This window comes from Cricetulus griseus, chromosome 7 (assembly GCF_003668045.3).
Source record: "Cricetulus griseus strain 17A/GY chromosome 7, alternate assembly CriGri-PICRH-1.0, whole genome shotgun sequence".
NCBI lineage: Eukaryota > Metazoa > Chordata > Mammalia > Rodentia > Cricetidae > Cricetulus > Cricetulus griseus.
In genome coordinates, this window is record NC_048600.1 from 67979139 (window position 1) to 68007087 (window position 27949).

Here is a 27949-nt window from a genome sequence, read left to right on the forward strand (position 1 = left end):
AGAGGCAGGTAAGGAGGTGGGAAGAAGAGGCTGCATGCTGGTTGTGCTCATTTCTAGGAGGCTCAGGTCAGAATAGGCTGTGAGAACAAGGATGCTTGCCTCTGGGAACAAGGGGGATGCTGGCTTCTGTGAATAAGGAGATGCTGGCCTCTGTGTCAGAGAGTAGTGAGGGTTAGAAACTCACAGCCCTTAACAGGTTAAGAATGAACTGGGTGCTGGGTGGTGGTGGTGTACACCTTTAATCCCAGTTCTTGGGAGGCAGAGGCAGGCGGACCTCTGTGAGTTCCAGGCCATCTTGTTCTATAGAGTAAGTTCCAGGACAGCCAGGGCTACACAGAGAAACTCGGACTCGAAAAACAAACAAATTAACAAAAACATGAAAATTTTATCTACATGAAAAGCTAACACCAACACTGTAAAAGTAACTCAGACAAAATCCAAACACAAGCGAAAACAGAGGAGTATTCATAGCAACAGAGAGAATGATTAGCCATATGTAAAATATGCAGATAATAATGAAAAAAAAGGGGGGTACTCCAAATGACAATCAGACTGTTATGGTTTAGTATCTAGCTCAGCTATATAAAACAGTAAACAGTGGCTTAAACAACACAGACTTTTCTTTCCAATATAAAAATAAAACGAAAGACAAGCTAGAAGATGTCATTATTCCAGGGTTAGTATGCTAGCCCCAGAAGTCATTATTAGGGTTATAGGCTCCTTCTAGTTCACTCCCCCCAACACACACAGTAAATTCTCATTCTTATTGTCTGTGGTGACTGCAGAGTGCTGCCCATCACATCTTCATCTAATAAAAGAGGATGAAGGGAGCTGGAGAGATGACTCAGGGGTCAAGAGCATTGACTGCTCTTCCAAAGGACCTGGGATCAATTCCCAGCACCTACATGGCATCTCACACCCGTTTGTAACTCCAGTTCCAGGGGACCTGACACCCTCACCCAGACATACATGCAGGCAAAACACCAATGCACATAAAATAAAATTAATAAGAATTTAGAGAAAGGATGTGGGCTGAAATGGCTCAGCAGGTAAAGACGCCTGCCACTAAATCTGACAACCTGGGTCAGATCCTCAAACTGCACATGGTGGAAGGACAGACTCCTGCTAGTTGTCCTCATTACACACCAGATGTAGCATTTGTACACACCCCAAATACATTAAAAACTTTTTAAATAATAACAGTAAAATCTTTTTTTTTTTTTTCAGAGACAGGGTTTCTCTATGTAGTCCTGGCTGTCCCAGAGTTCACTCCATAGACCAGGCTGGCCTTGAACTCAGAGATCTGCCTGCCTCTGCCTCCCAAGTACTGGGATTAAAGGTTTGTGCCACCTGGATATTTGGTAGATTTTTTGATGTATATGGTTGTCTTGCCTGCATGCATATGTGTGCCATGTATGTTCTAGTGCCTGTGGAGGCCAGAGAGTGTGTCATATTCACCGCCCAGCCCCCCCAAAAAAATTAAAATGATCAGATTTTTTTTGAAAGGTCAACTTTCTGTGGTCTCCTCCAGAAGGGCTGTGAAATGGGAGGAGACAGCCGCTCCTGAGCCAAGTTCCAAGGTTTACAAGGTCTTCGGCTACTAGGTAGCTCAACTGTGACTTCCTGGCCTATGTCCTCAGAGTGTCCAACCTCAAGTGATGTAAAAGGGCCGGGAAACTCCACACCCTAGGATTCTCTAGCGCTAAACTGCGTCTACAATTAAATTTTAGGTGATTTTGAAAGTTCCTTAAAATAAAAAGTAATATCCTCATGCAAACTGAATCAGCAGTTTCAGGACTGTCCTAGTTTGGGTGTCTCCATAGGCCATGAAAACCAGCCACCAAAGGACCACAATACAGTGTCGTGACCCTGCCTTTTAGTGAGAAAGAAGTGTAGGATTAGTGCTGAGAAGTGGGTAACATTATGTCAGCCGAGGTTACCTCTTTGGCAGACTGAGAACTTCATTTCAGCCCCCAGGGGCTGTGATGTCAGGGATGTGCCCTTCAGAGCAAAGGACAGACCACAGCGAGGGCATAGCCAGCATGGGACAGTCAAGTTCACACCAGCCACCAGTCACTTCTCACAATTACCAGAAAGCCTTCTTTTAGCACTCACTTAGAATTCTCATACTTTAACAACATGAGAAACAAAAGGCTAGAGTAAACAGATACATGGAGTCTGGGGGAGGTGAACTGTAGTGCGTGGGAAGCAATCTAACCTAATGACAACACGCACACTCTGGAACAGCTGGAATGGAGATCCACTCTGCCATTTACCTGAGGTGTGCCCTCCCCCCAACAGGTTCTTAAACTTCTCTGAGCCTCAGCTTCGGATGTCTTCAAATGGGGCTGAGAGAGTTGTTACCTAGTATAAAGTCAAGTGGTAGGAAATAGGTGGCATACTCAAGCGGCGGTGGGGGAGGGGCGGTGTGGGAGGGGCTGAGTGCAGCCCTGGCCATAGCAGCGGTGGGTAGCAGTTACCACCTGTGCTTGATGATGGTGTGAAGGAAGGGAGGGGTACCTGGCAGGAGCTATGGGATCTAAGGGGGAAGATGAAGTAACTGGGTAGAGACCAAGGGGGCGTTAAACTCTTTTTATATGTGTATGTTGGGTTGGGGGGACATATGCTATTGGTACACATGTGGAAGTCAGATGACAACTTGTAGGAGTCTGTTTTCTTTCTACCATGTAGCTCCTAGGAATTGCACTCAGTTCCTCAGGTTTGGTGGTAAGCACTCTTTCCCCACTGAGCAATCTCAACCAGCCCCAAGAGGAATAAACTTTGTACTAATCTTTGATTTCTTGCTAGTGCTCTCCATTGAGTAAACCTGACCAGAAGCCAGAGGCAAGGGTGATGGGTGGTACAGCCCATCAGTTGGCTCCCAGCACTGGGCTTGTGAGAAGGGCAGAGAAAGGACCTTTATGGATAAATGGAAGTTTTTTAAGCAAAAGAAAGAGCCATGAGGTGATGGCGCATGCCTTTCAATCCCAGCACTTGGGAGGCAGAGGCAGGTGGATCTCTGTGAGTTTGAGGCCAGCTTGGCCTACAAAGTGAGTCCCAGTAGCCAGGGCTATTACACAGTGAAACACTGACTCCACCTAAGGGGGAGGGGGTGATGTGGTTAGCAGTGTCTAGAGCAGTTAAGCCAGAGTTCTCAGCATATGACGGTTCACTGTGGACTCTGGACTCTCTCTCTCTCCTTTCTCTTACTGTTTATTCTCTGGTTGTCAAAAGATTAACTGATGACGGCAGTTACCAGGTGTCTGTCATCATGTACCCTGGAGTGTTGCTAAGGAGCAGTGTGTGTGTGTGTGTGTGTGTGTGTGTGTGTGTGTGTGTGTTAAAAATACAACCAGAGGCTCTGGAACTGGGACTGAGATGGGAATACAAACTGGGGAGCAAGTAAGAGGAAAGGATGGAGAATTCCAGTATCCCCAGCTGGCCAGGGTTGCATACATGACATCTTGTTTTTAAGTTCAAAAATGCATTTACTGGGATGTGGTAACAGCTCCTTTATAATTTCCAACCCAGTAGTGAGTGGTGTGCTTGAAAGGGATTTGGTGAAAAGTCTTCTTGACCTAAATGCAAAGCCTTGTGTTTGCCTCTAGACTCACAGGTTGTCCACAAAGAACCAAGCAGTTGATGTGCCCTCCTGGATGTTGAGTACTTGCTCACTCACATGCTGGTGCCGTTGAGGTTCATCTCTACTCTGATCTGACAAGCGGCTACTGGGCAGGGATTGGTCCTCCCATGGGCTGGCTCTCTGGAAGGAAGGTGTCCACAGAGAGTGGTCCGAGGCACAGTTCATAAGCAGCATCCTGCCCTCCAGCCTTGGCTTGCTGCTGACTTGGCTCCTTAGGAATCTGTCTCAACTCCACAAGCTATTCTGGAGTGTCTGGCTGAATTTCCAGAGCATTTGAGGCCTATGTGTCTGCTCCCAGCAGCTGTCCATCTTGAGACCTCTCACAGCTGTTTACCTCAGCCTTCAGCTTCTCCCAGCTTGGAACAGACTTGCTCTCTTTCTCCAGACTACCCACACCCATCCCTCACCATGGCTCAGACATCTTCTTACCCCATCCCTCACCATGGCTCAGGCATCCTCTTACCCCATCCCTCACCATGGCTCAGGCATCATTTTTCCCCACCGTTTTCCCTCAGAGCTCATAGTGGATCAGGAGGCCATTTCCACCTCTTTTCTAGCCTCTGGAATTCTCCTCCCATAGCATTTACCACACTGCCTTCCATGATGTATTCTCCAACACACTGAACACCTCTTGTGAAGGGACTTGATATACTGGCCCTGGTTTCAGCACTTCCTAGCAGAATGCCTTGCACTGAGGACACCCAGCAAATGGGTGTTTAGGTAATAATTCAGATGACAGGAAAAAAAAGGTCACATACCCGAAGTATCTTGCTTCCTGTCACACCAGTTTTCCTGACCTTACATCACAGAGAACAGGGGACGGCACAGGTCACTATGCACCTGTTCCTTCTTGACTCAGCTTCCCTTTCAGGTGTCCCTCTGAGAGCCTCTTCCTGACCACCCTGTCCATAGTCCCTCAGTCCCTTTATGACTTATCTGTGTGGTCCAACTTTCCAACAGCACTCACTGCTAGTGTATTAAAAAAAAAAAAAAAATTAGGCCACGTCTTTAATCCCAGCACTCCGGAGGCAGAGACGGGTGAATCTCAGGCCAGCTTGGTCTACAAAATTGAGTTCTAGGACAACCAGGACTGTCACACAGAGAAACCCTGTCTCAAAAACAAAAAACAAAACAAAACAAAAAATAGGATGAGGTCTTAAGTAGCCCAGTTTGGCCTCAAACTCACTATTAGCCAAGGATGACTCTGGGATTCTGATTCTCCTGCCTCCGGATTATAGGCATGTGTCATCACACCTAGGTTACATATAGCTGGAGATCGAACCCAGGGCTGTGTGCATACTAAGAAAGCACTCTAGCATCTGAGCAATATCCCCAGCCCCTAACATTTCATCCTGTGTTTTCTTTCTGCCTCTACCACTCAGTTGTATATGCTTGAGCAGATCAGACTTGCCCAGTGCCTAGCACACGTGAGACAGATGGGGCAATCAACGTTCATGACACACTTCATAGATGGGTACATGCTACTATTAACTGTAGGCTAGTTTCATTTGATATAAATTTCCTATGTTTGCTGCTGGGTTCAATGCCTCAAAGAAGCCCAGAAGGGCCTAGGGGAACCACCTCCATCCTGGCATCAGGGGGTGGGTAGGAGAACCTCAGTTCTTTTCCCAGATGGGACAGACTGCCTGTCTCCAGTTTCCTTGTGGCCTGGGCTTCCTGTACTGGTTAGCTGAGGAGGAACCCCAGCACAGGTGCCTTCTGGGATACTTGCCCAGCTTTCCGTAAGAGCTGAGTTGCTGTTGCCCAGAGTGCTGTGCTGCCCTGGCAGCCAACAGTAAGCACAGAGCAACTGATAAACATGACTGACTTCTTCCTTTTCTGACCTTCCCACCCCGAGCGTGCACGTAAGTTGCCTGGCTGGGGGGTGGGGGGGAGGCAGGAACCACCTGTCCCTCCAAAGCTGTCCAGACAGGCTGGCTGTTAGCCATGCCCCAGAGAGGGCTAATCTTTTTGTTAGGAGCTGAGGTCTTGCTCTTGCCTCTTAGCCCTATGCAGAAATTGCTGTGCCAGCTCAGTGGAGGGCCTGGTCTGGAACCTCTCACTTGCCCTGGACCTTCCTTGAAGTGCTCTGGTTTACTGGAAATCATAAACAGAGAGGCAGAGAGCCTTTATCACACCCGAACAGTGTACTCTTAATAGCTAACAAGCAGAGACTGGCCTCCTGGTGACTCCCAGTGACTGATATTTGCACCTGGTAATTGAGGTCAAGTCTACTTCTTTTAAGTCACATGTTTTGCTTTAGGGCAGGAAGGTGTTAGAGCCACTTGTTGCAGAGAGGCCAGGAGGGGAATCACACTGCTGTAAACCAGTGCTGGCAGCAGAGGCTTTGGGTTCATGGGGCACCTAGGCTAGGCTAGCAGCTCCCAAACACCCCTCCTGTCAGAATCTACATCAGCATTTCACTCAGAAAGCACAGGGTACCTGCTTTCCTCTAAGACGCCCGCTTAGGAACGCCACTTTGAGTTCCTGCTGCATTACCTGGTTAACAAATTATGCTTGTTGAATAGCCACATTAAAAAAAACAAAAAACAAAAAACAAAAAAAAAAAAACAGGTCATTTAAGGGTGCTGGAATCACAGTCCAGGTCCCACCCTGCCCAGACAACTAATCTCCGTCCAGCCTTTGCTTGATCACAGGTGTTTATCTCCAGGTTGTCATGGGAGCTGCTAGTATTAACATAGCACAGCCAACATAGCCTGGCTGGCAGCCTCACAGCCTTCTGAGTACTGGGGCTCCCTGCTGGCCACTGGCCATCTGGGCTCCAGGCTGTCCAACAGCTATTTGCATGCTGGAAGCACCTGAGGCACACAGTAGGAGCTCACTAAGTAGGGTGTGTTTATTTTCGGGAGCAAGTGGTAGATCTGCATTTCCTATCCTGGGAGGACTGTGTCTCCCGAGACAATGGCCTCTGATTCACCTTGTTGGGGGATTGACTGGCCCACAGACCTCTTGCTAAACTCTCTCAAAGGCAGGTGTATGTAAAACCAGCTGCTTCAGGCAGCACAGCTGGAGGGCAGGTGGGGATGGTGCCTGACTGCTGCTCAAGCTCGACTTCACATACTACAGCCAGGGCAGCCTCCAGCCCGGCCACCTGCATGTGGGTGAGACATGACCTCACCCTGTCTGTCCATGTTTCTACCAGAAGACTGAGCAAGCTCCCAGAATGGACCGCCAGCAAAAGGGACTCAAGGAAGAAGCCACTGTTCTCCAGGCCCTGGAGAGGCCACCAAAGGAGGAGCCAGCAGCGTTCCCCGGAATATTCTAAAACAGGACAAATCTTCCTCAGTTGTGATGCACAGCACAGTCTAGAAAGGGGAGGGAATCAACCAGGGCACTTGCTCTCTGACAATCATCCACTGCCACGTGCAGAGGACAAGACTGACAGGGGCGGCTCATGAGCTCAGGTGTGCTGCACGGCAACAGGGTTGATCAGCTAAAGAGATTATGCAAAAACTTGAGTATTCTATAGACCTTCACTTTATTTATTTACTTTTGTGTGTGAGGATGGTATATCTATCTGCCCATGGGTGTGCTAATACATGGGAAGAGGCCAGAGGGAGGAAGGACATGGACGCCTTGCTCTATCACTCCCCGCCTTATTCCTTTGGGACAGGGTCTCTTAATGAGCGTGGAGTGAGCTGGCAGCCATCAAGCTCCAGTGATCCTGCTGTCTTCATCCTCCACAGCCCTAGGGTTACAGAGGCATGCTGGGTCATACCTGACTTTTTACATGGGTGCTGGGGATCTGAACTCAGGCTTTCATGCTTGCTCAGCAAGCGCCCTTACTGCTGAGCTCTCTCTCCCGCCCTACTTGAAGTCAGTCTAGCTGGATAACTGTTTCCTTTCCAGGACCCTGAACTATACAGAAGAGATCACACTTCAGCTAGCTCCATTACCCAGGCAGCAAGAATCACTGAAAATAACACTGTGACAGAGAGTAGGCTAAATGTGATTAAAAGCTGCCAGCTTGGAGGGTCAGAGTTCAATTCCCAGGATGCCCCTGGTGGAATGAAAGAACCAACTTTTGCAAGCTGTCCCCTGATTTCCATACACAGTGGCACGCATCTGCAAATCTAATAAAAATTTAAAAGCCAACAGTGTGGCAGAGAGACGTCTGATCTGAGCTATTTGGTTCTTTCAATTTAGAAGCTGAGTTACGTCAGATGTACAGCCTTCAGGAGGCTGCCTGTGGTCACACCAAGCTAGAGTTAGGTCACATGTAACAACTGCTAGAGTTAAAAAAAAAAAAAAAGCCTCCACATACAGGTATGTGCTCTGTAGTTTGCACCAGTCTATTTTGTTCAAACCACACCACAAAGTATGTGGGTATTTTTGCTCCCATTTTACAGATACAGAAACTGAGAGTTGAAAGGCTGAATAATTTTCCTAAGCATACCCACATGCACTTAGGGGCAGACCCCAGCCTCAAGCACAGGCCTGTGAGTGTGGACTTTTCTGCTTTGGAACACTGTTAGGCACTAAATGCACAGTGTAGCTGTCTCCTGGGCTCACCCTCCTGGGAAGTCCGGACATCTATTCTAATAGCAGCAAAAGCCACCAACCACCATTCTGCAGCTGAAACCAGTGGGAGAGAGTCCTAGGGCAGCCAGGGGACCAGGATGGCTGGAGAGGGTATCTGGTACTCCTGCTCCAACAGCAGATCTCTGGGGGTAACTATTTAGGGATCCCATGCCTCCACCCACACCTGAGCACAGGTAACAGGCTCTGTCCAGCCAGCTGTTCCCCTTCCAGGATGCAGGAACACTCTGTGGTGCCCCAAGAAGGTTGGCAGGACTTGGCTATAGCACACAAGGGATAGAGTATATACCAAGAACACACCTCACCCCCAGTGCCACAGAAAAAAGAGGGTGGCATACCCTGTCCTTTGCTCCCATTTGCCTGGTACAGAGGGGCTCTGAATGCCTAGAATTGAGGCTCCTGTGTGCTAAGGAAATCTGTCCATTAGTCCCCTGCAAAAGCTGGAAATGGCAGCTAATAAGCTAGTGCCGACAGATCTGTTTATATCACCATTTTCCCTAGAAGCCAGAATGAACCCTGGAGTGAAAGAGCACTGGCCAGACTAACCAGACTCGGCTTTGCCTCAGATTCCACAAGGCCCTGGCTGAGTCACTTGACCTCTGGGGTTTACATTTTCCTCCCTTTATCACTAGCATCCTAGCTGGCAGTCCGTGAGGCTTTACCCTAAGCCACACACTATGCTGATTGTGCAGTCATATCTTGCCTCGCTGTGTGCTTATTTCATTCCTATGTGTAGATGAGGAAACCATGAGGACAGGTTTCTTTAGAGAATAGTTCAGGGTCACAGTAAAGGTGATCTGGTGGCTGTCAGTATCATGTCTGTCTTTCCATGTTCTCCATCCCAGACATGCTGAGGACAGAGGGGCAGGTGTTTTGAAAGCAAAAGAAAGGGGTTGGGAGCAGCACGAAATGAATAACAATCCCCACCCCCCACTCCCACCCCCACCCCCGCCTCCATACAGCTAAGGTAGTGTTCTCAATCTTCTTATGAAGTCTCGAAGTCTCCGGGCTGGGGAAAGTGGTAGAGTGCTTGTCATGCAAGCTTGAGGACCTGAGTTCAGGCCCCCTAGCACCCAGGTAAAAAGTTGGGCACACTGGCACACATCTGTAATCCTAACCCTGGGCAGATGGAGACATGGGGAATCCCTGGAGCTTGCTGGCCACTCAGCCTAGCTGAGTGAGAGAGCTTCAGGTGCAGTGAGAGACTCTGCCTCATAAAAAAAACAGAGAGCAACTGAGGAAGACTTCAGACATGAACACCTGTACCTCCCACTCACTCACCTACATGCCAATCTTCTGGAAGCATTTACTATTTTGTTTTTAACAGAATTAGAAGCCTCCAGAATGGGAATGCTCTCCAAGGATTTATTTTTCTCTTTCTCCTTCAGATAGGAATAATACAATTAACCAAATTTTACACTGAAGACTAGAAAGGCCAAGAGAGGGGTGAGCAGCTTAGGATTTCAGGATATTAAGGAAGGGAAGAATGATGGTAAATGACATGCCCCCCACCACCACCAATCTCCGGTCAAAGTGGATTCTCTCCAGCCAAAATGAAAACATCCTAATAGAGTACATACTTTTTTTTTCCTCATTCCATTTTGTTTATTTTAGTTTTTTTCTTTTAGACAGTGCCTCATATTAGCCTAGGCAGGCCTGGAACTCTATCTGTAATAGAGGATGACACTGAATTTTTGATTCTCTTGGTTCACCTTGCTACTCCCGTGATTACAGGTGTGCACTGCCATACCTCATTTATGCAATGCTGGAGACAGAACCCAAAGCTTCAAGCATGTTAGACAAGCTACATTCCCCAGCGCTTTACATATATCTTTTCTAACCATAAAGACAGATTTGATTTCACTACCCAATTGGTCAATATGGCCCTCCCTCCTCCCCTCAGGTCTGTACTGCACAGGGTTTATGGTCTCTCAAGGGAAGGCATGTTGTCCTTTGCTCCCTACTGTAAGCCTGTGCCCACAGCTCAACTTGGTACATTTTAGGTGCTTAGCTGGTTGCAGAACACCCAAGAAATAACAAAGGCATACACAGAACACTTGCAGGCAAGCCAGAGTTGGTAGGGAGTCGACAGGCTCATGCTGTTGTGTTGGGTCCTGTCAACTTCTCCAGTGGCTCAGCAGCTCCCACTAAAGAGGAAAGCCCTACCCGGGCCTGAAGTGCCACAGCTTCCTAGTTGCTCTCTGCAGCTCTACGTGCTTGTCTGAGATGTTCTCTATTCAGAGTGTGGACACCTGGCTTTCCCAGTGCCAACAACAGACTGAGAAGTGACTTATCTCAAATCCCCTTTCACCCTGTTCAGCTTGGGGAGTGATGGTGATAGACAAATGCAGCCAAGCACAGACTAAAGATCACATGAGGTCATGACTGGATGGGGACCTAGTCGCACGCAAAGCCAACCTGTAGCTGCAGATAACAGAAGACAGCTTGTGTGACTCTGGAGTGTGCCAGATCCAAGTCCAGCTGGCCATGTGACCTTGTGGAGTTGTTTGAAAAGAAAGCATTGCTTTTTCCAGGTGTAAAACAGAAATAAAAGGTTCCCCCCTTTGACCTCTAAGTGGTCCCCCTGTTCTAGTCTATTACTCTTTCTCTCTCTTGCATCAAATTCAAACTCACAAACCCACCAAAATCTGCCCAACCAACCTATGTAGTGTGATAGCTGTAGATACTCACTCCCTCCTCACACCTGAGCTGCTAAGACAGATACCGGCTTCTTTCCTCCAGCTGGAATTTACTAGAGCCCCCAGGCAGCCTTCTCTGCCTAGGCTTTTTAGGGTATTTTTATTGTGTGTGTGTGTGTGTGTGTGTGTGTGTGTGTGTGTGTGTGTGTGTGTGGTGGGATTCTGTGTTACTAAGAGGCAGGAACAAATTTTGTTGTTGTTTTAATTATTATTTCTTGGACACAGCATCTTATGTGTCTCAGGGTGGGCCCAAACTCAGTATGTACCTTCAGATGACCTCGAAGTCCTGATCCTCCTGCCTCCACCTCCCCAGTGCTACACACAGTGAGCACTACTACACTGAGTCTTACGCAGTTAGGGAAGGAACCCAGGGCCTCAGGCACGCTAAGCAGTCTACCAACCATGGCAGACCTCCAGCCCCAGGAGGAATACAAGATCCTTGGGGGTAACTGTCCTTTCTCTTAGGTATCTAACATATCATGTATGGGTCCAGCTTGGTGCAGAGCACTTTCTTTTTTCTTTTCTTTTTTTCTCAAGACAGGGTTTCTCTGTGGCTTTGGAGGCTGTCCTGGAACTAGTTCTTGTAGACCAGGCTGGTCTCAAACTCATAGACCCATTTGCCTCTGCCTCCCAAGTGCTGGGATTAAAGGTTGTGCCACTACTGCCCAACCTGTAGATTGCTTGAGGTTCTGGGTTTAGTTCCCAGCACTGCAAAATAAAATAAAAATACTGGCTGGTAAGCTAGTTCAGAGGGCAAATGTGCTTGCTGCCAACCATGAATTTAATCCCCAGGACCCACAAGATGGCAGGAGAGAATGAACTCTTATAAGTTGTCCTCTGACCTCCACCACTCTGCCCACAAATAAATGTGTAACAAAAAATTATAAAAAGTACAAATACTTTTTTTGTACCGGGTGGTGGCGGTGCATACCTTTAAACCAGCACTGGGGACACACAGTCAGGTGGATCGCTGTGATTTCAAGGCTGGCCTGGGCTACAGAGAGAGTTCCAGGACAGGCTCCTAAGCTACAGAGAAACCCTGCCTCGAAAAACCAAACCAACCAACCAAACAAACAAAACCCCAAAAAACAAACAAAAAAACCCAAACTGACTCACTTGAAGTTACAAGCTAGAATTTAAGAGTGACCCCAATATTCCCTCTTTGTCCAAGCAAAAGAAAAGAAACACCTAGAAATTAAAATGGAGACAAACTTAAGCCACACCCTTTTCTGTATGTTTGGTCTGTGTAGGGGGAAACATTCTACTTCCAACCCAGACCAGACCAATGGAGGAGCTCCCTAAAAACACAGCATGGAGAAGTCACAAGTAGTCTCACTTAAGGTCGGCAGGAAGGAAAACACAGTTCAACTGACAACTGGTGACTGGTGACTGAAAAACAACCCAGCCGGAAATGCTTCATGACTATGTCTGTCGAGTCCTGGGCTGCTGTGTCCTTCACCACAGTGCTCACACCTGTGTTTTATTCAAAAGCAGCAGCTCAGTCTCAGGGCTTTCTAAGGTCAGGGGAGAAGCTGAACTCTGGCCCACAGAGGCAGAGGCTGCAGGGAGAATCCCAATTATCCAAGCAGCAGGCAGCAGCCAGGCTGAGGGAACAGTGTCCGGTGGCCACTCAGCAGACCCTGGGAAGATGCCTCCCCAGCTTCTCCTACTCACCTGTCCAGTATACCTGGAAAAGTTCTTGGTTGAGCCCCTACTTACAACAACTGCCTGTTCTACTTTAATTCATTGCTTATTTTTTTTTTTAAAGAAAACCTCTTTTAAAAAATATTTATTTATTTATTTTTTAAGGATATTATTTGTTATGTATACAGTGTTCTGCCTGCAAGTATGCCTGCAGGACAGAAGAGGGCACCAGATCTTGACAGATGATTGTGAGCCACCATGTGGTTGCTGGGAATTGAACTCAGGACCTCTAGAAGAGCAGCCAGTGCTCTTAACCTCTGAGCCATCTCTCCAGCCCCTATTGCTTATGTTTTTATTTATTTATTTTATTACAATTGTTTGTGTGCATGTGTTTTGTTTATTTGTTTTCAATTTTGTTTTTTTTGTTTTGGTTTTTCAAGATAGGTTTTCTCTGTGTAGCTTTGAAGCCTGTCCTGGAACTTGCTCTGTAGACCAGGCTGGCCTCGAACTCACAGAGATCCACCTGCCTCTGCCTCCCAAGTGCTGGGATTAAAGGCATGTGCCACCAACACCCAGCAGCCATTTTTGTTTTTTAAGGAAAATGAAAAAAAAAAAAAAAAAAGCACTCCCCAAATCATGAGTTAATGGTGGAGGTGTCTATTTCCCAGTGCAAAATGCCCACAGCATGTCCTGGAGGCCACAGAGCAGTTAGCTGGCATGTGTTGGGAAGACTTGTAGGAGATGCTTAGCTTTCAATGACCAGAGAGAGCATAATGAACCTAACTGACACCATCCACACATGCACAAGCCCTTCAAAGATGAATGACAGCCCCTGAAGTCACTGACTGGATAAAACAGTGTATTTAAGGCAAGAGATTGGTTCTCTTCTGCATCAGCTTCTAGAAAGAAGCTGTGACAGTCGTGCCCTGGGAGTTCAGTGTACATTGGTGTGTGTCCCTCAAATGTGTGGATAAGCCTGGGGACAGGGGAAGGCTTTTCATACTTTAAGAACTTTTCTAGTTTGTGGGACTGTAAATCCTTCAAATGAATACAGTGAAGCAATGATGCATTAACTAGTTAAAAAGAGAATTTTGTTGGTCTGTAGTGTGTGTGTAGGATGGAACTCACGGTCTTAATCAGACATGTTTTACCACCTAGTCACACCATCTGCCTTCCAATTGTAATTTATTTATCCGTGTGTTCACTTGTGATGATGAGGGTGGAATACGGGAACTCGAAAGCCGTAGGCAAGCATCCTGCTACTTGTGTTACAACTCCAGGCCTTAACTAGTAACGTCGGAATCACATGTCATGCAAATTTGGCCAATGTATTCCAATAATTTGAATTAAATGAAATAGGACAGAGGATTGTGTAAATGGATAGGAAGTTTAGAGTTAGGTATTGTTTGAAGACTATACTTTGGTTTGGTTTTGCTGTTTTTCTTTCCTTTTTTTCCCTCAAGACAGGCCTTCTCCACCACTCTTTATGATTATACTTTTTTTAAAAAAGATTTTTAAAGATTTTATTTATTTATTTATTATGTATACAGTCGTCTGCCTGCATGCAAGCAAAGGACACCAGATCTCATTCAAGGTGGTTGTGAACCACCATGTGGTTGCCGGGAATTGAACTCAGGACCTCTGGAAGAATAGTCAGTGCACTTAACTGCTGAGCCATCTCTCCAGCCCATGATTATACTTTTTCTTATTAATTTCACTTTGTTTTCCAGGTCAATATGAGGACAAATGTGGTTCATCTTCCACCCACTGAAGGCCAAGCTCAGTTTCTGACAACAGGCAAGAAGACAGGGCCTTCCTAGGGCACCCCAATGTGCTTTGTAAGTCACAGTTCTCTGGGTTTTGTATTTGCTGTCACCATTTTCTTTTTCTTTTGAGGTGCTGGGATGGAACCCAGGGTCTTAGGCATGACAGATAGGTGCTGTGCTCTCTACCTTTGAGCGATACCCTAGCCCTGACTTCTGTATTTCTAACTAAAGAATGGCATCACAAATCTCTCCAGAGGTGTCAATAAGATGTGAGCTCTGTAGCTTTCCAAGAGCTTGAGGTAGAACAGACACTCAATATGATTATTGTTAATTATTGTTGTGGTGCAGGGGATGGGACCCAGGGCCTTGCACATGCTAGGCAAATGCTCTACCACTGAGCTGCATTTCCAGCTCTAATATTAGCTATTTAAAAGATTATACTTTATTTTGTGTACCTGTCTGTGGGAATTTGCAATCACTGTGATGCACAGGTGGAAGTCAGAGGACAACTTATGGGAACTGGGTCTCTCTTTCTGCCATGTGGGTTCTGGGAATCGAACTCAGGTCATTAGGCTTGGCGGCAAGCACCTTTTACCTGCTGAATCATCTTACTATCCATCTCCCTTAGTATCAGTTCTTTCAACAGGCTATTTACTATGCTTGAATAAATCCATTGCCAAGGATAAACAAAATAAAACACCAATCAAACAAATGAAAACCATTTAAGAGAGATAAAAGAGAGGAACTAAATGGGGTGCTAGTGCACACCTTTAATCCCAGCACTCGGGAGGCAGAGGCAGGTGGATCTCTGAGAGTTTGAGGTCAGCCTGGTCTACAGAGTGGGTTCTAGGACAGCCAGGGCTACACAGAGAAACCATGTCTCAAAAAAACAAAACAACAGGGGGCAGGGAGGAGAGAAAGGAACTAGATTTTAAACAAAATTCACCAATTAAAAATTGTTTTGGACACAGGCTCTCACTATAAAGCCTTGGCTGACCTGAAACTCACTATGTAGACCAGGCTGGCCTCAAACTCACAGAGATCCACCTGCAGTGCTGGAACTAAAGGTATGAGCTAGTATACCCAGACTCAAGTTTAAGTATTTTTAAAACTAGTAATTTTAGGTAAAAAGCAAGGCAAACTTGATTTATAAAATACCACCCTTCTTCCATCCATAAGAAATTCACTCGAGCATGGATGGTGTTTGGTAAAATTAGGATCTAACATTCCAGCTGAGTGTCTGAAATTCCACACGATGAACCCCAAAGACAGTGTGGAGCAAAGCTGACACATGTTGTGAGTGAGGACAAGGACCACCAAGGCTCCTGCAGATGTCATAGTCATCACCAACCCATCAGGTGACATTCAGGGAGAGCCCTAGTAGGAGGGAAGAGTGGTGTGGTAAGCAGCAGAAGGCACTCTGAATACCAATACAACATTTAAAATTACTTTCCAATAGAAATACTAACAAAGCAGGATCCAAAATAAATCATACACCATGCCCATTCACCTCTTCTAATTTTTCTTTAAAGATTTATTTTTGTTCATGTGCATGTGCCCTTGTCTGTGTGCACACGTGTGTGGGTGTCTGGAGAGGGCAGGAGTGCGCGTCACATTCTCTGGAGCTGGAGTTACCGGTGTGGGTTGTGAGTCAAGTGGGTGCTGGGAATAGAACAAGAGGAAGCACTTTCAACCCCCAAGCCATCTCTCCAGCCCCTCAAATGAGAGAAGCACAAATAAGGTCTTAGCATAAGTAAAGCAAAGCTATTCATCTAATGGGAGGTGGGTGGGGTGATTAGAGGGAAAAGTCTGGCCTGATTGCTGACAGAGCTTGGGATCTGATGGCCAGGATAGGTCCCCAGTGGACCCTGAACCACTACAAGTCACAGTGGAAGCTTCACCCCAGCCCCTGGCATCCATATACCCAAAGAGTCTGGGATGTTATGATGGAAGTTCGACCCAAGCTCCCTCCCCTATCTCTCTCCAAACCCCGCTGCATCTCAGAAAGCCTGCTAAATGATGACCCCTCTCCCAGAGATGCTCAAGACTACTCCCACAAGGTATTTAAACTGTCCCCCAGAAAATAGACTCGTGGTTTTACTGGCTCCTCTCTAGGGGGCTGGAAGGCCACCCAGGAGCATTGTATCCATTAAATGTGGGCTTTTTCTAATTTGGTTTGATTTGGATTGCTGCATCAGTGGAGAGGCTTATTGGGGTACAGAAACTTTTCACTACAGAGCAGCTGGAGGAGGGATTAAAGAGCCCTGAACCAGACATCTCAGACTTGTAACATACCGCCCACTTTCTGAGCTACTGGGGTACACTTCTCTTTTCTCAGTGGCAAAGGTGCTGATAGTACCCCTTTGCCCATTATTCCCCTGCACACTGGTTTCACAGTTAGTGTTTTTTTGTAAACAAATTGTGAATATCAACAAACAATCTCAACATTGAACACATGTGGTTCACATCAATGCCTAAACTCTAATGCAGGATCCTCAAGCTCACACTCACTCGTGGCTGGCTTTCAAGCAAGTCTTCAGAAGGAGGGAGTCCATTTTCTTCTTTCTCAGCTGTCCAGCTTCTTGATATCACAAGGAGGCCCAGGACATGCTGCCATCTGCAGGTCAGACAGAGAAACACTTAAAGTGAGGACCCAGAGCACCCAACAGAAGCCACCCACTCCCAAAGCAAGTCCTTTGCCGTCTTCCCTCCCAGCCCTTTTTATTTATTTTTGTTTTTTGAGACAGGTTGGCCTGTATAGCCCTGGTTGGCCTGAAACTTGTTTTGTAGACCAGGTTGGCCTCAACTTCCTGCATCTGCCTCCTGGAATTAAAGGCATGGGCCGCCACACCCAGCTGCTGTTTAAACTTTATTTTTGAGACCTTGATACACAGTCAAAGCTTGCCTGGAACATGTGATCTCCCTGCCTCAGCCTAAGTGCTTGGACTGGAGGCATATCCCACCACATCTAGCAGATATATTCATTAAGAAAATATTACATTTATTTATTTGAGAGAGAGACAGAGAGTTAATTTATTGGCATGTATGTATTCCGGCATCTACTATGTGGGTCTTGGGGATAGAACTGAGATTGTCAGGTTAGAGGGCAAGTGCCTTTACCCACTGATCAGGCTTGCTGGTCCCCCCCCCTTTTTTTTAGATAGGGCCTCTCAGATCTGGCTATCACAGAACTCACTGTGTAGACCAGGCTGGCCTCCAACTCACAGAGTTCCACCTGCCTCTGCTTCCCAAGAGCTGGGATTAACACATGAGCCACTACACCCGGCTCCTCCAAACATTTCTTAACAACAGCAGCTACCTCTTACATAGAGCTGTAGTCTATATGCTTGGCTATTACTCATTTTTCAAACCAGTGAACGCTTTTTAAAACAGGTCCTTGCCAATTGGCCTGATGGCAGAAATAGGCTGGGTGATTAACATGAAGAGCCAGCAACACCTGACTTCAAATACGTTGGTGAAAAATGAAAACCTGCAGATGCTGAGCCTCCTGGAGGCCATTCCCAAATCGACATGGATACAGCACTGCCTTGGTGTTTGGGGAGGGAGCTACATACACACAAGTCCCGCCTCTCGGGGCTCCCACTCTACTGCTGGAGGTCACATAGGCAAGATGATAAGTGCTGAGCTGACGCTGCAGAATGGCTCAGTGGGACAAGCAAGCTATAAGACCTGAGTTGGAATCCCTAGAACTCAGGTGCAGTAGTGTGTGCACCCACAGTCCAATTGTGCCCACGAGGAAGTGGGAGGTGGGACAGGAGACTCACCACAAGCTCACAGGCCACCTAGCTGGGAGTACACAGCACAGAGGCAAACAACACAGACCCTGCTTCCAGCAAGGTGGGAGGTGAGGACCAATGATTGAGCTTGTCCTCTGACCTTCACACATTCACCATGCCATGTGTCTGCATGCATTTGCCTGTACACACACACACACACACACACACACACACACACACACACACACACACACACCAATGCAAACATGCTGGACATGAAGGGACCTGCTCCCCATTTTGGCAGCCATGACAGTAACCTTGCCTTGGTCACTTAGAGGTCAGATGCCTGCCTCATGACAAGGAACCAATCAGAAGTTAGCTGGTGGCGCTATGCTTTACGACCCTGGGTATACTTTACGGACAAACGCACAGCAATGACCAATGATGATCAGAGCATAGCAACCACCCTGGGACGGCCTATGGGCCATAACAACCAGTTGGCCAATCAACAGAGGGCAAGTCCTCCAAGCCTGGAGGGCACACCAATCCTGAGCCTGTGCGTACCCCTAGACACTCCCCTTAACGCTGCCCTACAAGATTGCCCTACAAGATCTCTTGGGAGCCCCTAGGAGCTGTCTTTTGTAGCCAACCGCCATGGTGGGTGGACAAAAGACCAGAGCTAACATGGGGTTAGCTCGTTAAATTACAATAAAGCCTCATGCAGTTTGCAGCAAGCTCTCGAATCCGCCTGGTGATTGGGGTGACCGAGGTCATGGCCTGGGACCCCGGATACCTGAGTTTTCCGGGGGCCTAACAGACAGAAGCAAAGTACAGGAGGTAGACAATAAGGACAACAACAAACAAATGTTTACTCTTGTATTCCTTTGTCTCCAACAGCTCACTGACCATGTCATTTCTTGTTCACAACTGCATGCCAGGCACCTTGCTAGGGATACAATTGTGGGCAAGAATTAGACATGGTCCTAGCCCTTATGGAATCTTTAGTTACATAGGAAACAATTAATCAAGTAATTGTGGTCCCTGCCTTAGAGTATTAACACAAGAATATTTACTATTAACCCAATTATCATCTAAATAAATGCAAAGTTGTGGAGTGAGAGCATCTGGGGATGGGGGTGGGGTGGGTGACCCCTGCAGTAGGAAGCAGCCCTTAGGAAGCATGCTATGTGTACAAGCTGGGTCACAGACAGGAAGAAGTGTGGAGGCAGGGTGAAGCTAAGAAGAGGCGTGGCCAGGCTTTCAGGGCACTTGCTGCCACGGGAGCCATGGCAGCCTTGTTCTCTGTGAACCACAGCACCTCTCAGGGTCCTGGGCAGAGGAGCAATGTACACAGATGTGTGTTTTCAAAAGATTACACTAGGTGGTGAGCTGAAAGGCAGTCCCTCCAAAGATGTGATGTCTGACTCCCTGAGGCTGTGCGTATATGTTCCTCAATATGGGCAAGGGGGTGCTGCAGATGTGACTAGTGGGGGGTCTTGAGAGGGAGAGCATCCAGGTGAGCATAAATAATCACATTTCCTCTCCAGAGTTTCCTGAAGGAATGTGCTACGGCCAGACCTTCTACTATACTGCTTCTGACTTCCAGAACCATTCAAAAATAAGTGTCTTGGTTTAAGCCACTTAGTTGTGTAAATCTGTGTTATGTGTGTGCTCGGGAGAGTGAGTAGAGGACAGAGGACAACTGTGGGAGGCATTTCTCTCTTTCTACCACAAGGGATCAAACTTGGGTCCTTGGATAATTACAATAGGATGTTATGAGGCTATGTGCTATAGAGCAGTCTCTCTCTCTCTCTCTCTCTCTCTCTCTCTCTCTCTCATTGGTTTTTCGAGACAGGGTTTCTCTGTGGCTTTGAAGGCTGTCGTGGAACTAGCTCTTGCAGACCAGGCTGGTCTCAAACTCACAGAGATCTGCCTGCCTCTGCCTCCCAAGTGCTGGGATTAAAGGCCAACGCCCGGCTATAGAGCAGTCTTAACTTCTGTGAAAAGTCAGATCTAGTATCCTGAGCAGACTGGGAGAGGATGAGGAAGGTAGACTGGTTTCTTGCAGTCTGTCCCTGACTCTACCTTCATGCTCCTGCTGCATGCAGAAGTCACAGGAGCTTAACTAACTGAATTCTAAAAGCATAAAAAGACCTAGGTGTGCCTGCAGATGGCAAAATATCTGGCAGGCTGGGGGGGGGGGGCATTAACTTTGCAGTGCGTGTGTGTGTTAATGCATTTTGTTTGCATGTATGTGTATGACTGATGCAGGTGCAGGCCAGAAAAAAATCTCTGGAACCTCTGGAACTGGAGTTACAGAGTTACGAGCGACCTGTGGGTGCTGGGAATTGAACCTGGGACCTCTGAAGAGCAGCCAGTGCTCTTAACCACTCAATCATCAGCCCCAGGTTTGTCTTGTTTGTTTTTAATTTTATGGGTATGGGTATTTTGCCTACATGTGTGTATGTTTTGCCTACATGTGTGTATATATCACAAGTATACAGTGTCCATAGAGGCCAAAAGAGGGCATTGATAGCTGCTGGAACTGAAGAGCAGCCAGTGCTCTTATCAATGAGCCATCTCTCCAGCCCATTTGTTTCTGAAACAAGGTTGGGCTCAAACTCATTATGTAGCCAAGGACAACCTCTAAATTCTGATCTTCCTGCTTCTACTTCTTAAGCTTGGGGATTATAGGGGCTTGCCACCACACCTTTTTTTTTTTTTAAATTAAATTTGTCTATCCACCTGTATGTATGCACACATTACTGGGTGCACGCAAAGGCCAGGGACAGGGTATCAAGCTTCCCCCCCTTTATCATTTTCTGTCTATTCCTTTGAGGCAGGGTCTCTATCTGAACCTGGGGCTGGCATTTTTCCCCCCTCAGGCTAGAAGGCAGCAAAGCTCCAGTGGTCCTTCTGTTTCCACTCCCCTCAAAGCTAAGTTTACAAGTAGACACGGGACACCTGGCATGTGTGGGTGCTGGGATCTAAGCTCCACTGCCATAATTGCACAGTAGGTACTCTTAGTAGCTGAGCCATCTCTCCAGCACCCCTCCCATAACCCCTGGGTTTGGTGCAGTGTTGGGAATGAACACCAGGCCCCAGTGCATACTGGTTAAACACTCTACCAACTGAACTATATCACTAGTCCTTAGCAGCTCAATTCAAGTTTCATGTTTCTCTAGGCAGTCTTGGATTTAGGGCAGGGTTATTAGAGGAACCTTCAGATACTAGGAAGTTTACATAAACTCACAGTGGGTTTGGTTTAACTGAGCTAAAGTAAACTCTGCAAAACATGAGGAAGTGACTTCAGCATTTGCAAATATTCCAGAACGTCTCTGTGCCAGGAAAGGTCAGCTAAGGATCAGCATAGCAGGGACTCCAAAGTATACTTTGGCCCCTGGAAAGCATTACTCTGTGGATACACTTCATTATGCACTTTCAGAGAGCCAAGGAAAACTCTTAAAGAAACAGTTTGAACCTTCCCATCCCACGATTGCCCACGATTGCATGAAAAGGGTACAGATGAGTTCAATGGTTAAGATCTCCAAAGCAGAAAAATTCAATTGTTAAGATCTCCAAAGCAGAAAAACAAATGCGGACTTTGAAACAAAGCAAGAAGAATCTAATAACATAGGAAACTTGTACATGATTCTTCTACGCAGACAGCGTCTGTAGGAATGCTGGGGGAAGTTGGGAGAAAATAGTAACGACATGTTCAGAAGGTACCAGGGAACCAGTGAGACAACTAGTTGGGTAAAAGCATCTGTTACCAAGCCTGATGACTTGATTTCAATTCCTGGAACCCATATGGAAAGAGAGAAACTGGCTTCCACTTGTTATCCTCTGATCTCCACATATATGCACACGCACACACACACACAAATAAATAAATGTAATAAAAATTAAAAAACATGTTAAAAGGTTTCATGTTTAAAAGGAAGTAATAGATTCTTATTAATTTTTGCCATTGATAGGAAAATAGGTTAAAGACTGAATGGCAGGGACAACAGTTAAGACTTCTGCTGCTCTTTCTTGCAGAAGACTTGGGTTTGAATCCCAGCACCCTCATGGCAGCTCACAGTCACCTATAACTCCAGTTCTAGGGGCTCTGATGTCCTCCTCTGATCTCTACATGTTTCCTGCATGCATGTGGCATATATACACTCAGGCATACACACATACCCATCAAAAATGAAATAAGTATATATATTTTAAAGAAATGAATGATGGCCCTGGTAAAACTAGGAACTTTCCAATCTCTATTCAAAAGAAGGGCAGGAAAGCCAGGCATGGTGGTACAGGCCTGTAGTCCTAGCTACTGGCAACCACAGGCTAAGGCAGAAGGGTTGAGAGGACAGCCTGAGTAAGGCCCCGTTTCATTAAAGAAAAGCAAAAGCATTCAGGGCTTGGCGTGAAGAGCACCTGTCGCTCTGACATGAGACCGGAGTTCTGATGCCAGCACCTACAGCAGCTGGTTCACCACAGTCACCTGTAGCTCCAGCTCCCGGGCACCCAATAGTCTCTTCAGCCTCCAAAGGCACTCATGGCTACATAAGCATACACAGACATACAAATATACAGATAAGTAAAAGTAAATCCTTTCTAAGAGGAAAAAAAAAAAGGAAGACAGGTATATTTTGGAATCCTAGCTCTGAAGAGTTAGAGGCAAAGCATCAGGAATTCAAGGTCATCCTTGGCTACATAGAGTTTGAGGCTAGTCTAGGTTACATGAGACCCTGTCTCAAAAACAAAACAGTGAGTGGGAGGGGAATAACTCACGATAAATATGTGGCAAACAAAATGATACTACTAAGACTGCATCTACACTGAACAATGTAAATACAGATGAACTAAATCCCCCCACTCAAAGACCAGGGCTTTCAACATAATTTCCATGGTTAGAAACTGGATTAGCTAGGGGCGTCCATTTAAATAGAGATGCGTGTATGTGTATGCAATACAGAGGCCCATAACTTACATAATTTGGGAAGTTATAGAAAAGTGTTTGTAAGAGATAGGAACAGTCAGGGTTGGGCGGTGGTGGCCGCATGCCTTTAATCCCAGCACTCGGGAAGCAGAGGCAGGAGGATCTCTGTGAGTTCGAGACCAGCCTGGTCTACAAGAGCTAGTTCCACGACAGCCTCCAAAGTCACAGAGAAACCCTGTCTCAAAGAGAGTGAGAGAAAGAGAGAGAGAGAGAGAGAGAGAGAGAGAGAGAGAGAGAGAGAGAGACTGTTTGCCTACAGAGAGTAGTTCACAGGAAGCAAGAGTGAACTCTCCTATCTCATGAACATGTGTGCTGTTTGAGGGTATTACAAAACGCACGTAACCAACAAAATACAGAGAAATGAACACTAAGTATAAAAGCTGAATCAGCATGATAGAAGATATAGAGGACAAAGCTATAGGAAAACTGATGGAGAATAACCAACAGAAGATTTTTTTTTTTCCCAAAGAGGCTTAGAAGCCAGGTATGGTGACACACATCTTTAATCCCAGCACTTGGGAGGCAAGATTTCTATGAGTTTGTGGCCAGCCTGGTCTACATAGTGAGTTCTAGGACAACCAGAGCTATATAGTGAGATCTGTTTCAGAAAACTCCAAAACAAAGTCTGGAGAGATGGTTCAGAGGTTAAGAGCACCGACTGCTCTTCCAGAGGTCTTGAGTTCAATTCCCAGCAACCACATGGTGGCTCACAACCATCTATAATGAGATCTGATGCCCTCTTCTAGCATGAAGGTGTACACGCAGATAGAGCATTCATGGAAGGAAGGAAGAAAGGGAGGGAGGGAGAGAGGGAGGGAGGGAGGAAACGAAATCAACCAACCAAACGCATCCAAAAACCACCTCAAAACAAACAAAAAAACAATAAAAAAGAGGCTTAGCAGGGCAGAGAGAAGGGTGCTTGCCACGACATGAGTTCAAACCCAGGGACCCACACTCAGGAAGGAGAGACTCAACTGCTACCTTGTTCTCTGACCTTCATGTGTGTGAGGCATGTACAAGCACCCCACCCCACCCCACTACACATATAGAATTAATTTAAAAACAGTCTATGCAGAAAAGGAGGAAATGAAAAATACGGCTGATGTTTTAAAAGTTATAAAATTGTCAAATAGATGAGTGTTGGCTCATCAATTAAAAGCGCACTGCTTAATGGCCAGTCTTGGTTGTCAGCTTGACTACATCTGGAATCAGCTGGGCATGCCTGTGAGGATTTTCTTGTGGTATCTGAGGCCACACCTTTAGGTGGCAGCCCATATAAAAGGACATGGAAGAAGGAAGCTTTTGCCATTTGCCTGCTTGCCCTCACTGTCCTGGGATAGTTCATTGGTTTTGTTCCTGAATCACTGAACCTACTTTTTCAGGATTCCAACATTAACTGAAGACTGGAAGCCCTCTAGGAATCCTCTGGAAGTCAGTGCTAGATTGGGACATCAGAGACATCCAGCCTCATGGACTGAATAGCTATTGTTGACTACATGGACCACAAGCTGTAAGCCACTCTAATAAATCCCCCCTTTAACACAGACATTACTTTATATGATTTTAAAATCTCTTTCCCATACTTCTGGGCCCAGAAGATTTACAAGACTATTCTACCAACTTCCAATGAACAGATAAATAGACCTAAATGGGCTGTGTCTGCATGTAGAAAATAGGAAACACTGCCTGTTATTATAAACTGGCAGGAAGAGGTGATCACATGATCACTTTGCCCCAAATACAGAATAAACATTTGATAAAGATCCATCCATAATCAAAAGCAAAACTGAAAGTGTTTACAGACAGAATTAGGACAAGTCTCTGTGCCTCCCTCCACCTCCCACTCTTTCAGCTGCCCAAGTCCAGATGGTGTAGTCACCATATTTGATGCATTTTGTTCTAATTAGAAGGCAATATTGGGGATTTTATTTATTTTCCATGGTTGTTGCTTCAGTTCAGCTCAGAGGGAGAGAAAGGAGTCCTGAAGAAAAGGCATAGCTTGTGGAAACAAGCCACAAAACAGGCGATGGAAACCTAATTATTATGGCTTATGAAACAGAATATGCTAAAAGCAAGGTCCATTCATACCATCCTAGGGAGAAGCCCAGGGGAGAGCCATGTTTTATAAGATTAGGACATCTGGATGCCTTTCTGAAATCCAGACCCTTTCTTAAAGATCAGACTAAGTTTTGTTTCAGTGGTGGACCTTGGATAAGATCTGCCATCAGATGGAATTAACTCCTATGGAGACAAAAGCTACAAGGAGGTTCTTGCTCCAGGGAAAGTGCTGTCACTCAAATGTAAGCAAGTATCTGAAGACTTGGTCACTTTACTTTTAGCTCTTGGCACTTGTGCCCATCTATTTCACCTCTACTGAACAACAGAGTCTCACTGTGTAGCCCTGGCTGAGACATGGAACTTGCTGCGTAGACCAGACTGGTCTGGAACTCAGCCATGCCTCTGCCTCCAGAGTGCTGGGGTTGAAGGTGTTCTCTGCCAAAGCACATCTGTGCACTTTCTCTTGCAGGGGTGGTGGATGCCCTGAGGGCAGGGGCTGTCTCCAGAGCTTGGGGTGGAGTCCAGTTCTCACACCTAAGTGTGTAGACCTCACAAAAGCAAGCAAGGCAGCCCCTTTTTCCATCCTTCTGCTGGGAGGCAGATTGATTTGTGATGCGGGGAGGGATCTCTCCATTTCCGAGTGTACCCATCCCTGGCCATCTTTGCTGGCGTGGGCTTGTGGCCCCTTGAGAACAAACCTCAGACTTCACATAGGAGAAGGACACTGGAAGAGGCCTTGGTTCTGGCTTTTTCCTAATGCCTATGATCAAGAAAGGTGGGCTGAGTTTTCTGGGCTTGGTAACACTCAGAAGGCAGGACAGGTGCACAAACCTTGGCAACTAAGAAGTGGCTGAGGCTGACAGGTAAGGGTGGACGGTTTATAGAAATGGGAAGGGGGGAGGGAGACAGAGAGGGAGAGGCACACAGAGAGGGACAGGAGGGGGGAGGGAGAGACAGAGACAAAGGCAGAGACACAGACACAGAGAACGTGGTGATGGTCAAAACCCCCGGACTGCTCTATCCCAGGCGGGCTTGTCTGAAACTTATGGATCCTCCAGCCTGACCTGGTAGTTCTGAGGCACTCGGACCCCAGCCGTGCCATGCTTTGGGCCCTCCTCTCCCCGCACCAGGCATCCCTGTGACCCGCGTGGACCCGAGCTTGTCGCCTGTTCCGCAAGGAGGAGCCCGCGAGCGGCCGGGGCTGCGCTTACCTTGCCTGCCGGCCCGGGCCCGGGGTTCAGGCCGCTCGGCTCCCCTGACCGCGGCCGCATCTCCAGTCGTCGCGGCCCCTTTGTTTCTCTGTAGAGAAGCTGCAAAGCGAAAGCGAAAAGCAAAACCAGGGTAGGCGGGCCTGGCCCGAGCGCGCCCAGAGCGAACGCGCCCTCGCCCTCCGGGCGGGCGCTGCGGACTGCCGGGCAGTGCGCGCGCCAGAGCTCGTGTTCACAGCGCGCGTGGCCGGCGGTGGAGCCGCGACCTCTTAGGCGCGCTGGTGCCAAGTGCTGGAACACCTACCCACGCCAGCCAGGGTCACGATCCCGGTCCCCGCTGAGCGCCACTCAGTGCCTGTGCCCTGGGGCAGCCAGTGCTAGCCTGGGTGACTGGAACCGAGTGAGCCCACCCACCTTGCTGGGGGAGACCTCACCTTCTGGTACCAAGTAGTTCTCAACCTTTCTAATACTGGGACTCTTTAATACAGTTCCTCATGTTGTGGGGACCCCAATCACAAAATTATTTTTCTTGCTACTTCATAACTGTAATTCTGCTACTGTTATGAGTTATAAGGTAAATATTTTTTGGAGATAGAATTTTGCCAAAGGGGTTGTAACCCACAAGTTGAGAACAGCTGTAAAGAGTTAACTGTGTAATGTTCTAGGTGTGTGTGTGTGTGTGTGTGTGTGTGTGTGTGTGTGTGTGTGTGTGTGAGTGTGTGAGTGTGAGTGTGTGTGTGTGTTTGGTCTCTGGTCTTTTGAGACAGGGTTTCTCTGTGTAGCCTTAGCAGGCCTGGAACTAGTTTTGTACACTAGGCTGGCCTGGAACTCACAGGAACCCACCTGCCTCTGCCTCCTGAGTGTTGGGATTAAAGGCATGCATCACCACCTAATTCTAAGGGTTTTAAAGGAAGTTTCTTGTTGCCCTAGGTAACGGCCAGTAACTAGACTCTTCATCTGCCACACAGACATCAACCAAATCAGTGAGGGGATGGGGAGATGATTTAGTCAGTGAAGAGTTTGCTTGACCTGCAAGCATGAGAACCAGAACTCAGTCTCCAATGCCCCACAAAAAAACCAAAAAACAAACAAACAAACAAAAAACTGGACAAGCAATATGTATTCCCAGCATCAGGGAAGACAGGAGAATTTCTGGGGTATGCTGGCCAGCCAAGTTACTTGGGTCTGTGGAGTCTAGGTTCAGTGAGAGGAACCTGTCTCTAAAAAGTAGCTGAGCTGGCAAGATGATTCAACAGGGCAAGGTACTGCTGCCAAGCCTTAGGATCTGAGTGTAATCCCTAGGCTCACATGGTGGAAGAAGAGAACCAGCTGTTGCAAGTTGACTTCTGACCATCTGTACATGTGGCACAAGCTTGCTTGGTCCAACACACAAAATAAAAATGTTAAAAAAAAATAAAAAGGAAATAATCCTCAACTTTAACCTGTGGCTAAAGATGGAGGTTTCTGTCCCACCAGGTCCCGCCCTTCAGCCCCAAATAAAATTCTGCCCTTCACGTGTCCTACACTTGTGCATGTGTATGTGAGAGCATACACTCACATGTGCACAGCACAGCCACACACATGTATATAACACACACACACACACACACACACACACACACACACACACACACAAAATTAGGT

At 46.9% G+C, this 27949-nt stretch overlaps 1 protein-coding gene across 1 annotated transcript in view; it reads right to left on the bottom strand.

Annotated features, from left to right (window-relative positions):
* The window catches only part of LOC103162368, a 49907-nt gene extending 22240 nt beyond the window's left edge, over positions 1-27667 (bottom strand). Inside the window, exons 1-3 of the mRNA XM_035448113.1 lie at positions 27614-27667; positions 26309-26605; positions 16824-16929 (exon numbers count right to left, since the gene is read on the bottom strand). Coding sequence (XP_035304004.1) covers positions 16879-16929; positions 26309-26605; positions 27614-27667 — 402 coding nt within the window. The 3' untranslated portion in view covers positions 16824-16878. The remainder of the gene's footprint in view (positions 1-16823; positions 16930-26308; positions 26606-27613) is intronic.
* Positions 27668-27949: the final 282 nt, after the last annotated feature.